Source organism: Panulirus ornatus, chromosome 55 (genome assembly GCF_036320965.1).
Source record: "Panulirus ornatus isolate Po-2019 chromosome 55, ASM3632096v1, whole genome shotgun sequence".
Lineage (NCBI taxonomy): Eukaryota > Metazoa > Arthropoda > Malacostraca > Decapoda > Palinuridae > Panulirus > Panulirus ornatus.
In genome coordinates, this window is record NC_092278.1 from 34,187,126 (window position 1) to 34,202,810 (window position 15,685).

General features: G+C 54.9%; 1 protein-coding gene across 18 annotated transcripts in view; it reads right to left on the reverse strand.

Moving 5' to 3' along the window:
- The window catches only part of siz (Brefeldin-resistant Arf-GEF family protein schizo), a 578,443-nt gene that overhangs the window by 149,694 nt on the left and 413,064 nt on the right, over nucleotides 1-15,685 (reverse strand). For 6 of the 18 annotated variants that reach the window (XM_071693384.1, XM_071693381.1, XM_071693383.1 and 3 more), the window contains exon 1: nucleotides 1,850-3,566. The exons of 11 other annotated variants lie outside the window; for them this stretch is intronic. In XM_071693384.1, coding sequence (XP_071549485.1) covers nucleotides 1,850-3,180 — 1,331 coding nt within the window. In that variant the 5' untranslated portion in view covers nucleotides 3,181-3,566. One more of the 18 variants, XM_071693393.1, reaches the window with a different exon arrangement.

Here is a 15,685-nt window from a genome sequence, read left to right on the forward strand (position 1 = left end):
AAGAGGGGAAGGTAGCAGCTGATGATGATGATGATAGAGAAAGAGAGAGAGAGAGAGAGAGAGAGAGAGAGAGAGAGAGAGAGAGAGAGAGAGAGAGAGAGAGAGAGAGAGAGTCCAGTCGGGGGGGTTAGAGGTGATGCATCCACCCATGGGTGTGCCATGTGATCCAAAGCCCTCGCCACCCCACTCCCACAGGCAGGTCACTGCACAGGTGACCCCCCCCCCCCCCCATCATCCTGACAATGGATGGTGGGGATCGTTTCCTCCTGTAACATATGGTATATCTTGACCCCCTCACTTCCTCCTCTGTACTTCTCTACTTCCGATGTGGGAAGCGGAGATGCGCAAATGAAGAAGACGATGCGTAGGGAGATAAGAAGGGAGGGGGGGGGGAGCAGCTGGAGACGCAACAGGAGGAAGGGGGAGGAGTTGAAGAAAAATGGATGGGGGTGACAGGGGAAATCACAAGGAGATAATTCAAGGGTGGACGACAGGCAGCGAGATGGGGCGGCGGAGACTGAGAGAGGGAAGTTATAGTCACGATGAAGTACAACGAAGCGGTGGAGGGAGTAGATTAAGTGAACTAGAAGAGAAGGGGGAGGTAAAGGAGATCTGTGGCAAGACACGACAAGAGAAGCGATGAGAAAGGAGGGGAGAGAAAAGAGAAGCGAGCGGAACAGACTCAGTGACAGTCTCGTGTGATGGGGAGGGAAAGGTGGTGGCTGCTGGCCAGCCCAGTACGCACCCACCACCTGCAGCTGACGGGGAAGAGGAAGGGAGGTTGGGGACGAGATGAGGGTAAAAGCGCACCACCACCAGCCTTGAGGAGGGTGGCGGGAGGAGACAAGATTAGGGTACAGGTGCACCACCAGCAGGACATGGGGACTGGGGGAGTAGAAGATGAGGGCGCTAGTGCACAAAACGCTCGACATGGGGAGGGGGAGGAAACAAGGATGAGAGCGCAGGTGCACAACTAGCTGGTCATGGGGTGCAGGAGGCCAGCATGAGGATGGGGAGGGATGAGCTCTACACGAGGAGGATCTCATGGAGCTTTTAGCCCTCCCCGACGCTCAGCATCAATTAGGTAGCCACAGTTCGGTACGAGAACACCTCTCCACACCCTGCCTACTCAATTACATTGGACGACACATACAGCTGGGTGGCATAACCTTCTCCACACCCTTCTGCAGTGGGGAATAATCAGAACTGGATGTCATAACCTTCCCCACACCCTTGTGTTAAGGGCGACACATAAAACAGGGTACAACAATCACCACACACCCAAACACAGTGGACAACACATCCACCTGTGTGCCACAGCCCTCCCCACACCCAAACACAGTGGACAACACGTCCACCTGTGTGCCACAACCCTCCCCACATCCAAACACAAGTGGACAACACATCTACTTGTGTACCAAAACCCTCCACACACCTAAAGACAAGTGGACAACACACCCACCTGTGCCAAAACCCTCCGCATACCCCAAAAACGAGTGGACAACACATCCACCTGTGTGCCACAATCCTCCTCACACCCAAACACAAGTGGACAACACGTCCACCTGAGTACCACAACCCTCTCCCACAGTGGAGGAACACAAAGACATACAACCCAAGCGTCATAACCCTTCCCCCCCCCCCCCATCTCTCACAAAACATTAACAACAACAACAACCACAACTGGTATAACCCCACCATAGCCAGAGTCAGAGCCGCGGTAAAAACCTGCAGAATTTTAATAGCGTTGTGTGTTTGCATGCAGTGGCAGCGAGGTGAGTCTGGCCAGGTAATTGACCCAGCCATTCCGGTTAGATATTTATTTGTAATCGATGTCCGTGTGACTCACCCTGATCCCTGCAGCTCAATGATGTGATGGAGGCAGTTGGGGGAGATGCACCCGTAGATCTGCTGGGGCGGGTGGTGGTGCTGGTGGAGGAGGTGGTGCTGCTGCTGCTGCAAGGAGAGCGGGGGCGGAGGCACCAGATGCTGGTGCGGTAGACACCCGTAGCGCTGCTGCTGGAAGGGCTGAGGCGGCGGCAGCGGCGGCGGCGGAGGCGGTGGGCGTGGTGGTGGAAGCTGGCCGTAGCATGACGAGTAGACGATGGAGGTGGGCGCAGGGGCCTGGCCGTGGTTGTTGATGATGGCTTGCTGGTGCGGCGTGCTGCCGTAAAACGGTTGCTGGGGGTGTTGTGGGGGTGGGTGTTGTGGGGGCGGGTGTTGTGGGGGAGGGTGTTGTGGTGGCGGGTACTGAGGGGGTGGGTGTTGCTGGGGAACGTGTTGTGGGAATGGGTACTGCTGGGGCGGGTGTTGCGGGGGCGGGTGTTGCTGGGGAGGGTGTTGTGGGGGCGGGTGTTGCTGGGGTGGGTGCTGTAGGTGCGGGTGTTGTTGTGGTGGGTGCGGATGTTGTTGGGACTGGAACTGTGGGTGCGCATGCTGTGGGTGAGGGTGTTGTTGTTGCGGGTGTTGTTGTGGCGGGTGTTGTGGATGTGGGTGTTGCTGGGGTGGGTGTGGCCTCTGGACGTGCTGGGGCAGGCGAATCTGCACATTACAGTAATGAGGCTGGGACTGTGAATGTGGGGCAGGGTGTGAGCCTGGGGGAGGACAGCGCTGCTGGGGCGGACAGTGGTAGGCGGAATGTGGTGGCGGCGGAGGGGGAGGGTCCTCGGTGGGTGGATGATGGTAGTGTTGCTGGTGTCGTGGCCCCTGGGTCAGGTGAGGGCGCACGGGAGGCACCCCAGCGTGGGGCGGCGGCGGAGGGGCCTCGCATGGACCATGCTGGTGTGTGGGGAGGCAAGACCCCTGGTGTGGGGGAGGGAGAGGGGGCGCGGGTTGGTTGTGTGGCAAGGATTTGTAGTGGGGCGGAACCTTGGGCACGGGCTGGGAGTGTGGCAATGAGCCAAACCGGTTGTCCGGGAAGGGTGTGAACTGGTGATTGCAGGCCTGAGGCTGCTGCAAGGCTCGTGGCTGTGTGCGGTGTGGGCTGTGGTGGGGGCTGTTGACTGGGCTGTCCTGTTGCTGTTGTTGTTGCTGCTGCTGCTGCTGCAGGACAGGTGGGTGCGCGTGCCGCGGCACCGGAGGGGCGCCAACCTCAGACACTCCCCCAGGCGGCGCTGGTGGCCGCGGCACACAATACGCGTAGCAGGACGGGCACGGCTGCACGCCCGGCGGCACGTGCATGGCGGACGACGGGAAACACTTGAAGAGTATCACACTCTCTCCTGACGGTTCAGCTTCATCTCAGCAGTCTTGGAGCTCCCTCAGTTTGAGGTCCTGGCGCCAGCCTTTTTGGGGGTCGGGCACGGCTGAGGTGCCGCGAGGTGTGGCGTAGGGGGAGGGAGTTGAAGTGGTGGTGGTGGTGGTAGTGGTGGTGGTCGAGGGGAGGGGGGCTGTTGCCCCCCCTGGCACTGAGTCACCAGGCACTAACTACACTACAGTCGTCTACCTCTACTAAGTTACCATAACGGACCACTGTGCGTGGCCAGCCGTCTCTACCACAAGCTACAAGGGACAGCATCTACAAGCACCGCAGCTACGCATAGCATATATATATTGTCTGGCCCGCTAGTTACCTGCTCACTTCCCTTGTCTCCCGCACGTAACTGTAAACTTCGTGAGGCATGCTTTCATACTATTTTTTTTTTCAAGCGCTTTGCACTCTATCCATCGTAATAGGAGGGAGGTTCCAGCAGGCACTCGATCCCTCAGCTTCACGTGTGGAAGCCCACGACCAGAGTGAGTCCTGGAGCCAGCGATCACTGGTCCTGGTAGTTAATGCACTGGTCGAGGTATTACGCCGCGGTGGCTCCGGCCGTCGGCTGTGCACGGTCACCCGAGCGGGGCGTGACGCTGGTGACACATCGCTAGCTGCAGCCAGGTGACACGGGTGGTCAGTGACGGACCTGCGAACTGTGATCCTTGAGGAGGCAAAGGGCCGAGTGTGTGTCCACGAGCCAAAACATAACGTGTGGGCGTCTTGTCTCTCCCGCCTCCACACACTCGCCGCCTTCCACAATGTAAACAACACACTGATCTCTCTCTCTCTCTCTCACAACAAACACCACGTGATCTGCTTCTACACAACCTGGGCAACACTTCTGACACTTATCCAACACAATACTGAATATTTCTCTCTTTTTCCCTTTACGTGAGGTGATAACGGCAGCCGAAGGGGAAGTTATGGTGAGGCGGTGGGGGGAGCGCGCGCGAGACGCGTCAAACAGTCTGGCACACACGGGCTTGACTAGGCAGACGGGAGAGCTGGGGCAACGCGTGGCCGGGAAAGGGAACAGGCAGGAGGGGAGAGGGGGAGAGCTGAAGGGGGGGTGGGGAGGCGGGGATGGATGAGAGAGGGGGAGTGTCGCTCACGCTGCCCCCACAGCTGCTGCTTCCTCTCCCCCCAACCACCCAGTCCCAGACCTACGGCACCAGAGGACACGGTGGTGCTGCTACTGCTGGCTGCTGCTGCTGCTGCTGCTGCCCGGCCACGGAGTGACCACCGGGTCACGTCAGCACGCCGTCGGACTGGTGGTGGTGGTTGAGTCTCCCCCTTCGTCAGAAGACTCCCGTCCGGCCGGCCGACCCAGTCATTCAGACACCAACAGACGCACACATCCACAACAAATGCACACACACAAACGTGCGCACAAACCCAGGCGGGGCTGGGCAGGCGTATTGATTGCTGCCGGACGCTAGCAAGCCGGCGGGGGAACACAGCTGATTCTCCCTGCCACGCCCGAACCTTGCCACGCCGCCTCACTCAAGTCTCCTACGGCACTCAGCCTGCCCGCGCCGCCCTCCTCACTCTTCCCCTCCTCGCCTGGTATCCCGCGGCAGGCCGCCTTCTGCTCCCAACCACCCGCCGCTACTCGACTTCGGCCGCCCCACCAGCTGTTGCTAGGCTCATCTCCCGCACGCCCGGCCGACCACGCTCGGGTAGGCCTACTCTCCTCCAGCGAAAAACTTCTCTCTCATGACACTGTAAGGTTTATCAACCACAGATTACGATGAAATTCTACCCGTGACTGGGAGGTGGAGGGTGGAGCGAATGAGTGAGTGGGTGTTGGCCTGAACCGGGAGGCAGCCAGCCAAACACCCACCCACGCACCCACCCGACAACACCACCTCCGCCACCACCCACTAACACCCACACCAACAGGAAGACCGACTCCCCACCGCTTGACTACCCGCCTGGCCTTGTCCTGCCCTCCCATCGCCAGCCACACCGGTCCACCGCTGGTGTTGACTTCATCAACTTCACGCTCGATGCGGACACCGCCTCATAACCCCTGTGGTAATCAACTTACACGGTTACCTTCGGGGAGGTCGGCGCTTGCTGCAACAGGCAAATACACCATTAAATTCACGGATAAATATTGGAATTAGCGAACATCAGACACGAAGGGTGGACAGCGGGTAAGGGGACGGCCGCAGGGAGAGGGGGAGGAAGGTGGTGAATGAGGGGTGGCCATAGAGGAAGGGAAGGGAGGTTGTGACCCAGGGGCGACCACATGAGGGGAGAAGGGTAACGGGTGAGGGAAGACCACAGGGGTGAGGGGAGGAAGGAAGCGGGTGAGGGGGAGGCCAAAGAAGTACAGGAAGAAGGTGGCGGGTGAGGGACACCTTGTACAGGGGGAGGGGAAGAAGGTGGCGGGTGAGGGACACCTACAGGAGGAGGGGAAGAAAGTAGTGGGTGAGGAGCGACCACACAGGAAGGGGACGATTGTAGCGGGTGAGGGGAAGAAGGAAGAGGGAGAGGGCCGGCCACAGTGGCAGTGGCAGGAGGTAGGCACGTGTGTAGGACTGTGAGGCCAGGATCCCGCCGCCGTCATTCCGCGCCCTATAATCTATCTTGCGCCGCCCTCCCACCCACCGCCTCCACCACTGCTCATCGCTCCACCATCCCCAAGGGCACCATTACCCTCATTACCTCACACTGCACCATCACCCCTGGAACGCAACTAATCACCATTACACTACCACTCGACCTACCACTGTAAATAACCATCAACAAATCCCTTCATTTCACAGTACCTAATCACCATCCTACTACCACTCGCCATACCATTACAAAGTACCTCTCTGTCGCACTACCACTTACCGTCACACTTACACGCCTCATCACTATCACTCACCTTACCCCAACAACTCACAACCTCGGTAGACACAGGGGGCTGAACTCTGTCCCCGCAGCTGGGCGGGCGTCTGTGACCAAGTTTCCTCAGTAAAGGCCTGGTGTAGCAAGCTGTTGGATGCTGCAGGTCTCGTTTTTTTTTTTAATACACTGTACAGGATGACAGCCACTCCCACCTCACCATCATATTATGTCCCAGGGCGTCTTCATCGAGTTGCTTACATTCGCCGGCAGCTGGTCAAACACAAGTGTGGCCTGACAGATGTACTCTACTGTTTCTTAATGCTTCCAAGTGCGTCTTTATCTTTCAATGAATCTAAATTCTATGTTGAAAATGTCTTTTCCAAGTGGTTCTTATATATATATATATATATATATATATATATATATATATATATATATATATATATATATATATATATATATATATATGCTGATCAGGAGCAGGTACTCAGTATTTTCTAAAGGGGAGGGAGGCATTATGAATATAACCCGGGTCTACGTGCTAATTAAGAGGGTCTCGGAGCTTTCAACTTGCCCCAGTAACTTCGATGTATCCCGTGAATCGATGCGGGTGGGGGGGAAAAAAGACCCTTAGGACATTTTCAACTCTTGCAATATCTAAAGATTTCTTGGCGTGTTGTCAGCACGCACACACACACACACACACACACACACACACACACACACACACCATCATCTACAGTCACTCACTATCATCAATCATCACTCACCATCATCCATTACCCCCTACCGTCAACAGGGTATACCACTCACCATCATGTCAACCCTAACCCCTACCCCCTCATCACCACCACGTAGTAGTTAGGTTATCTTCAACCCCATTAACATTTACCAATCATCACTACTACCACCATCATCCACACCACCAAACTACCACCCTTAGACAGCACCTGCCGGAATTAACTGCCAAGTAATCCGCAGTGCAGACATGGCGATGAGTGGCCCCCACCTTTGACGTTCCTCCCCACTCGACTGGAGAGTCAACAGTCGCTCGTACCATCCCCCCTAGTCACATGCACGTCCCTCCCTGCCTCCCTTCCACCTGCATCCCTGCCACAGGCCTTACGCTAGTGCCAGTCTTGTGAGCCCAGCGCCACTATAGTTATGGTGCCTGCCACAAGCCCTACACTGGAGTAAGTCTTGTGAGTCTACTGCCACGAGCTACGGTGTCTGCCACAACCCCTACGAAGGTGCCACTCTTGTGAACCCAGTACCACTAGTCATGGCGACTGCCGTGCCTACCTGTCCATTTGCGGCACTAAACAACACACCTGGTTATACTGCCTCTCACCTCAAAGGCCCCCCATCCACTGGACGCCACCATCAGGCACACACTCCATTCACAAAGCCCAATTATAATGTACCCACTCCACATACAAGAGACCCCAGGGCCCTAAAATCAAACTCCACCCGTAATCCCAAGCTACGGTCTGGCAAGGTAATCCCGCCAAGCTGGCCTAATCCTGCACTTATCGGATGGCCTAACTCTGCCTGCCCACATCCCCACACACCCACCAACCGGGCCAGCCACCAAACACCACTCGTCCCTGTCCTCCTCCTCCTCCTCCTCTCACTACAGACCTCACTCTCCTGGCCACGCTTTTAACGCCACACACATGCCTTTACAAATCGTGCACCCAGTCTGTGTTACGGAATGCACACGATGGCTCTCCCTCACGGAATATCATAAGCCATCCCCCCCTGCAAAGCGAGCGAGCCGGCATCATCACGTATAAACAAAATCTCTGTAAAAATAATTCTTCATATGCCACCACAAGTTCCAGGAATGCACACGCCCCTGCACTCAGGAATGCAAGCAAGAGACTGGAGAATGAAATACCTCTGTATGGAATGCAGCCCAGTCTGCTGCACTCGTGGAACATAACAAGTGAATTCGGATACTGCCACGGCCCGGATATGTAATGCTGCACCCGGGGACACGGAACTGCACTCGTGGTTGCAACCAGCCATCCTCGCTCCCTCCAACCTCCCGTGGCAGTGAAACAGGACTCTCGAGGAAACAACATCAACAACAACAACAACAACAACACCGTACACAGTAATGCCAGCCATTACCTGTCCACAACTCTGGCTGGGATGAACAACAACGTTCTATTACCATTTTTCTCCCGTAAACTCGGGCTTTTGACGAAAAACGGGGCACTGGGACTCTAGTGCTTATATATATATATATATATATATATATATATATATATATATATATATATATATATATATATATATATATATATATTCATGGCAGAGGGCTCGAGGAGACCAAGGACAGCTCTCGTGTTAGTGGAGATACAGATGGCACACTTCTGTGTCCTCTGTGTCACCGTCCGAGATGAAGATGTGCTGCATCACTCCGACTCAGGACTTGAGTGTCGTAATGGTTCCTCGTAAACGGAGTCTCAGTGTTACGACACGCATAGCAGTACTTGGCAAAGAGGGTTTTTCTCTTTTTTTTTTTGAAGTTTAGGTTAGGTTAGGTCAGGTCAGGTTAGGCTACATTTCATGAGTATAAGAAGTAATGAAAGTATCATTTATTCGAAACTTTGTAACAAACCACAGGACGACATAGGTCATGATGTCTTTGCCAAAAGAGATACGTTATGTGCAAATAAAGCTGGATTATAATATATGATCATCTTTATGACCCCTGTTATGGTGGCAGCCGAAATGGTAGTGGCAGCAGTGGTGGTGGTGGTGATTGTGGTGGTAGCCGCCCACTTCGTCCACGGCGTCCCGGGCGGCTGTAGGTGGCATCCCACACTCCGGTAAGCGCCACAGAGGATGTTTGAATGTCAATACGAGGAGGAGGAGGTGGAGGAGGCAGTGGTGGCGGCAGCGGCGGTGGTGGGGCGGCCAGTCGGGGCGGTGTGTGGCAGCGGCGGGCGTCATTAGAGAGCGGTTGATGATGCTTGCTGACGCTGGGATCAACCAGCCCACTCCTGTGCCTCTCTCTCTCTCTCTCTCTCTCTCTCTCTCTCTCTCTCTCTCTCTCTCTCTCTCTCTCTCTCTCACCAGCCCGCCCGCTAACGTTGCTCCCACCAACCACGGCCTCACTCCCGCCTCCAAACCCAACCAACGTTGTCCTCGCTCCAGCAAATTCAGTCTAGGTGGGCTACCTAAACCCCCACACGGCCCAGACGTCTTTTAAAAGCGCCATTGGTCCAGTGGTCACCAGCATGACGGGACAGCACCCACTCTGGCGGACACCACGACCACTCGAGACCCGGCCACAGGTGGGACCAAGAGTCCCATGTAGTGAGGCGAGCTGGGGAGGGAAGAGGGAGAGAAATAAACTAGCATGCGGACTGACCAGCATCCCACACCACCGATGCTCGCAACCACCAACACCACGTCTCTACCGCACGCCCCACATCAACGGCTCTCCAATCACCACAGTAACTTAACATACCTCCTCGCAGCTTTCCCACACCACCACACCATCCTAACCAAACTTCCCCGTGCAACCAAAGCCTCACAACACCAAAAGGCCCTAACATGCCTTCCCCCACGCCACTACCTCTCTCCTAAACGTCCCCTCACACCACTACACTCCTGCCTTCACCCTTACTCACCTGAGATTGCCGGGGATTCGCTGTCAAGCGAGGCGAAGCCGGTAAGTGATGTCCCCGAGTGCTGATGGCGAGCCCGGAGCACCCGGCCGGCTAAGTGAGAGCGTCTTGCACGTCCCTGAATCTCCCTCAAGTCTTGGTACCTGGCCGAGTACCCTTGTTCTCCCCAGCCTCCGCTGCTGGCCCTACCAACCACCACCGTCTTTCAACGCGCTCACGACCTAACTCTGGCCACCGTAAATGGTTCATTCAAAAGGTAACTTATGTAATTCGATGACAGCGGCCCGGATCCTGGCCCTATTGTGCACTGCATGTCCTCTTTTGTAACCTCCCCCACGCACGAGGGATGGGTACGAGTGGAAAATAATTTCACCGTTTTTTTTTTCTCTTTTTTTGCATCAAGGATCAGAATCAATGCACACACACAAACGTGCGCACAAACCCAGGCGGGGCTGGGCAGGCGTATTGATTGCTGCCGGACGCTAGCAAGCCGGCGGGGGAACACAGCTGATTCTCCCTGCCACGCCCGAACCTTGCCACGCCGCCTCACTCAAGTCTCCTACGGCACTCAGCCTGCCCGCGCCGCCCTCCTCACTCTTCCCCTCCTCGCCTGGTATCCCGCGGCAGGCCGCCTTCTGCTCCCAACCACCCGCCGCTACTCGACTTCGGCCGCCCCACCAGCTGTTGCTAGGCTCATCTCCCGCACGCCCGGCCGACCACGCTCGGGTAGGCCTACTCTCCTCCAGCGAAAAACTTCTCTCTCATGACACTGTAAGGTTTATCAACCACAGATTACGATGAAATTCTACCCGTGACTGGGAGGTGGAGGGTGGAGCGAATGAGTGAGTGGGTGTTGGCCTGAACCGGGAGGCAGCCAGCCAAACACCCACCCACGCACCCACCCGACAACACCACCGCCGCCACCACCCACTAACACCCACACCAACAGGAAGACCGACTCCCCACCGCTTGACTACCCGCCTGGCCTTGTCCTGCCCTCCCATCGCCAGCCACACCGGTCCACCTCTGGTGTTGACTTCATCAACTTCACGCTCGATGCGGACACCGCCTCATAACCCCTGTGGTAATCAACTTACACGGTTACCTTCGGGGAGGTCGGCGCTTGCTGCAACAGGCAAATACACCATTAAATTCACGGATAAATATTGGAATTAGCGAACATCAGACACGAAGGGTGGACAGCGGGTAAGGGGACGGCCGCAGGGAGAGGGGGAGGAAGGTGGTGAATGAGGGGTGGCCATAGAGGGAGGGAAGGGAGGTTGTGACCCAGGGGCGACCACATGAGGGGAGAAGGGTAACGGGTGAGGGAAGACCACAGGGGTGAGGGGAGGAAGGAAGCGGGTGAGGGGGAGGCCAAAGAAGTACAGGAAGAAGGTGGCGGGTGAGGGACACCTTGTACAGGGGGAGGGGAAGAAGGTGGCGGGTGAGGGACACCTACAGGAGGAGGGGAAGAAAGTAGTGGGTGAGGAGCGACCACACAGGAAGGGGACGATTGTAGCGGGTGAGGGGAAGAAGGAAGAGGGAGAGGGCCGGCCACAGTGGCAGTGGCAGGAGGTAGGCACGTGTGTAGGACTGTGAGGCCAGGATCCCGCCGCCGTCATTCCGCGCCCTATAATCTATCTTGCGCCGCCCTCCCACCCACCGCCTCCACCACTGCTCATCGCTCCACCATCCCCAAGGGCACCATTACCCTCATTACCTCACACTGCACCATCACCCCTGGAACGCAACTAATCACCATTACACTACCACTCGACCTACCACTGTAAATAACCATCAACACATCCCTTCATTTCACAGTACCTAATCACCATCCTACTACCACTCGCCATACCATTACAAAGTACCTCTCTGTCGCACTACCACTTACCGTCACACTTACACGCCTCATCACTATCACTCACCTTACCCCAACAACTCACAACCTCGGTAGACACAGGGGGCTGAACTCTGTCCCCGCAGCTGGGCGGGCGTCTGTGACCAAGTTTCCTCAGTAAAGGCCCGGTGTAGCAAGCTGTTGGATGCTGCAGGTCTCGTTTTTTTTTTTAATACACTGTACAGGATGACAGCCACTCCCACCTCACCATCATATTATGTCCCAGGGCGTCTTCATCGAGTTGCTTACATTCGCCGGCAGCTGGTCAAACACAAGTGTGGCCTGACAGATGTACTCTACTGTTTCTTAATGCTTCCAAGTGCGTCTTTATCTTTCAATGAATCTAAATTCTATGTTGAAAATGTCTTTTCCAAGTGGTTCTTATATATATATATATATATATATATATATATATATATATATATATATATATATATATATATATATATATATGTGCTGATCAGGAGCAGGTACTCAGTATTTTCTAAAGGGGAGGGAGGCATTATGAATATAACCCGGGTCTACGTGCTAATTAAGAGGGTCTCGGAGCTTTCAACTTGCCCCAGTAACTTCGATGTATCCCGTGAATCGATGCGGGTGGGGGGGAAAAAAGACCCTTAGGACATTTTCAACTCTTGCAATATCTAAAGATTTCTTGGCGTGTTGTCAGCACGCACACACACACACACACACACACACACACACACCATCATCTACAGTCACTCACTATCATCAATCATCACTCACCATCATCCATTACCCCCTACCGTCAACAGGGTATACCACTCACCATCATGTCAACCCTAACCCCTACCCCCTCATCACCACCACGTAGTAGTTAGGTTATCTTCAACCCCATTAACATTTATCAATCATCACTACTACCACCATCATCCACACCACCAAACTACCACCCTTAGACAGCACCTGCCGGAATTAACTGCCAAGTAATCCGCAGTGCAGACATGGCGATGAGTGGCCCCCACCTTTGACGTTCCTCCCCACTCGACTGGAGAGTCAACAGTCGCTCGTACCATCCCCCCCTAGTCACATGCACGTCCCTCCCTGCCTCCCTCCCACCTGCATCCCTGCCACAGGCCTTACGCTAGTGCCAGTCTTGTGAGCCCAGCGCCACTATAGTTATGGTGCCTGCCACAAGCCCTACACTGGAGTAAGTCTTGTGAGTCTACTGCCACGAGCTACGGTGTCTGCCAAAACCCCTACGAAGGTGCCACTCTTGTGAACCCAGTACCACTAGTCATGGCGACTGCCGTGCCTACCTGTCCATTTGCGGCACTAAACAACACACCTGGTTATACTGCCTCTCACCTCAAAGGCCCCCCATCCACTGGACGCCACCATCAGGCACACACTCCATTCACAAAGCCCAATTATAATGTACCCACTCCACATACAAGAGACCCCAGGGCCCTAAAATCAAACTCCACCCGTAATCCCAAGCTACGGTCTGGCAAGGTAATCCCGCCAAGCTGGCCTAATCCTGCACTTATCGGATGGCCTAACTCTGCCTGCCCACATCCCCACACACCCACCAACCGGGCCAGCCACCAAACACCACTCGTCCCTGTCCTCCTCCTCCTCCTCCTCTCACTACAGACCTCACTCTCCTGGCCACGCTTTTAACGCCACACACATGCCTTTACAAATCGTGCACCCAGTCTGTGTTACGGAATGCACACGATGGCTCTCCCTCACGGAATATCATAAGCCATCCCCCCCTGCAAAGCGAGCGAGCCGGCATCATCACGTATAAACAAAATCTCTGTAAAAATAATTCTTCATATGCCACCACAAGTTCCAGGAATGCACACGCCCCTGCACTCAGGAATGCAAGCAAGAGACTGGAGAATGAAATACCTCTGTATGGAATGCAGCCCAGTCTGCTGCACTCGTGGAACGTAACAAGTGAATTCGGATACTGCCACGGCCCGGATATGTAATGCTGCACCCGGGGACACGGAACTGCACTCGTGGTTGCAACCAGCCCTCCTCGCTCCCTCGAACCTCCCGTGGCAGTGAAACAGGACTCTCGAGGAAACAACAACAACAACAACAACAACAACAACAACAACACCGTACACAGTAATGCCAGTCCACAACTCTGGCTGGGATGAACAACAACGTTCTATTACCATTTTTCTCCCGTAAACTCGGGCCTTTTGACGAAAAACGGGGCACTAGGACTCTTGTGCTTATATATATATATATATATATATATATATATATATACATTTTCATGGCAGAGGGCTCGAGGAGACCAAGGACAGCTCTCGTGTTAGTGGAGATACAGATGGCACACTTCTGTGTCCTCTGTGTCACCGTCCGAGATGAAGATGTGCTGCATCACTCCGACTCAGGACTTGAGTGTCGTAATGGTTCCTCGTAAACGGAGTCTCAGTGTTACGACACGCATAGCAGTACTTGGCAAAGAGGGTTTTTCTCTTTTTTTTTTTGAAGTCTTGGTTAGGTTAGGTCAGGTCAGGTTAGGCTACATTTCATGAGTATAAGAAGTAATGAAAGTATCATTTATTCGAAACTTTGTAACAAACCACAGGACGACATAGGTCATGATGTCTTTGCCAAAAGAGATACGTTATGTGCAAATAAAGCTGGATTATAATATATGATCATCTTTATGACCCCTGTTATGGTGGCAGCCGTAATGGTAGTGGCAGCAGTGGTGGTGGTAGCCGCCCACCTGGTCCACGGCGTCGCAGGCGGCTGTAGGTGGCATCCCACACTCCGGTAAGCGCCACAGAGGATGTTTGAATGTCAATACGAGGAGGAGGAGGTGGAGGAGGCAGTGGTGGCGGCAGCGGCGGTGGTGGGGCGGCCAGTCGGGGCGGTGTGTGGCAGCGGCGGGCGTCATTAGAGAGCGGTTGATGATGCTTGCTGACGCTGGGATCAACCAGCCCACTCCTGTGCCTCTCTCTCTCTCTCTCTCTCTCTCTCTCTCTCTCTCTCTCTCTCTCTCTCTCTCTCTCTCTCACCCGCCCGCCCGCTAACGTTGCTCCCACCAACCACGGCCTCACTCCCGCCTCCAAACCCAACAAACGTTGTCCTCCCTCCCTCCAGCAAATTCAGTCTAAGTGGGCTACCTAAACCCCCACACAGCCCAGACGTCTTTTAAAAGCGCCATTGGTCCAGTGGTCACCAGCATGACGGGACAGCACCCACTCTGGCGGACACCACGACCACTCGAGACCCGGCCACAGGTGGGACCAAGAGTCCCATGTAGTGAGGCGAGCTGGGGAGGGAGGAGGGAGAGAAATAAACTAGCATGCGGACTGACCAGCATCCCACACCACCGATGCTCGCAACCACCAACACCACGTCTCTACCGCACGCCCCACATCAACGGCTCTCCTATCACCACAGTAACTTAACATACCTCCTTGCAGCTTTCCCACACCACCACACCATCCTAACCAAACTTCCCCGTGCAACCAAAGCCTCACAACACCAAAAGGCCCTAACATGCCTTCCCCCACGCCACTACCTCTCTCCTAAACGTCTCCTCACACCACTACACTCCTGCCTTCACCCTTACTCACCTGAGATTGCCGAGGATTCGCTGTCAAGCGAGGCGAAGCCGGTAAGTGATGTCCCCGAGTGCTGATGGCGAGCCCGGAGCACCCGGCCGGCTAAGTGAGAGCGTCTTGCACGTCCCTGAATCTCCCTCAAGTCTTGGTACCTGGCCGAGTACCCTTGTTCTCCCCAGCCTCCGCTGCTGGCCCTACCAACCACCACCGTCTTTCAACGCGCTCACGACCTAACTCTGGCCACCGTAAATGGTTCATTCAAAAGGTAACTTATGTAATTCGATGACAGCGGCCCGGATCCTGGCCCTATTGTGCACTGCATGTCCTCTTTTGTAACCTCCCCCACGCACGCGGGATGGGTACGAGTGGAAAATAATTTCACCGTTTTTTTTTTCTCTTTTTTTGCATCAAGGATCAGAATCAATGCACACACACACATGAGAGAGAGAGAGAGAGAGAGAGAGAGAGAGAGAGAGAGAGAGAG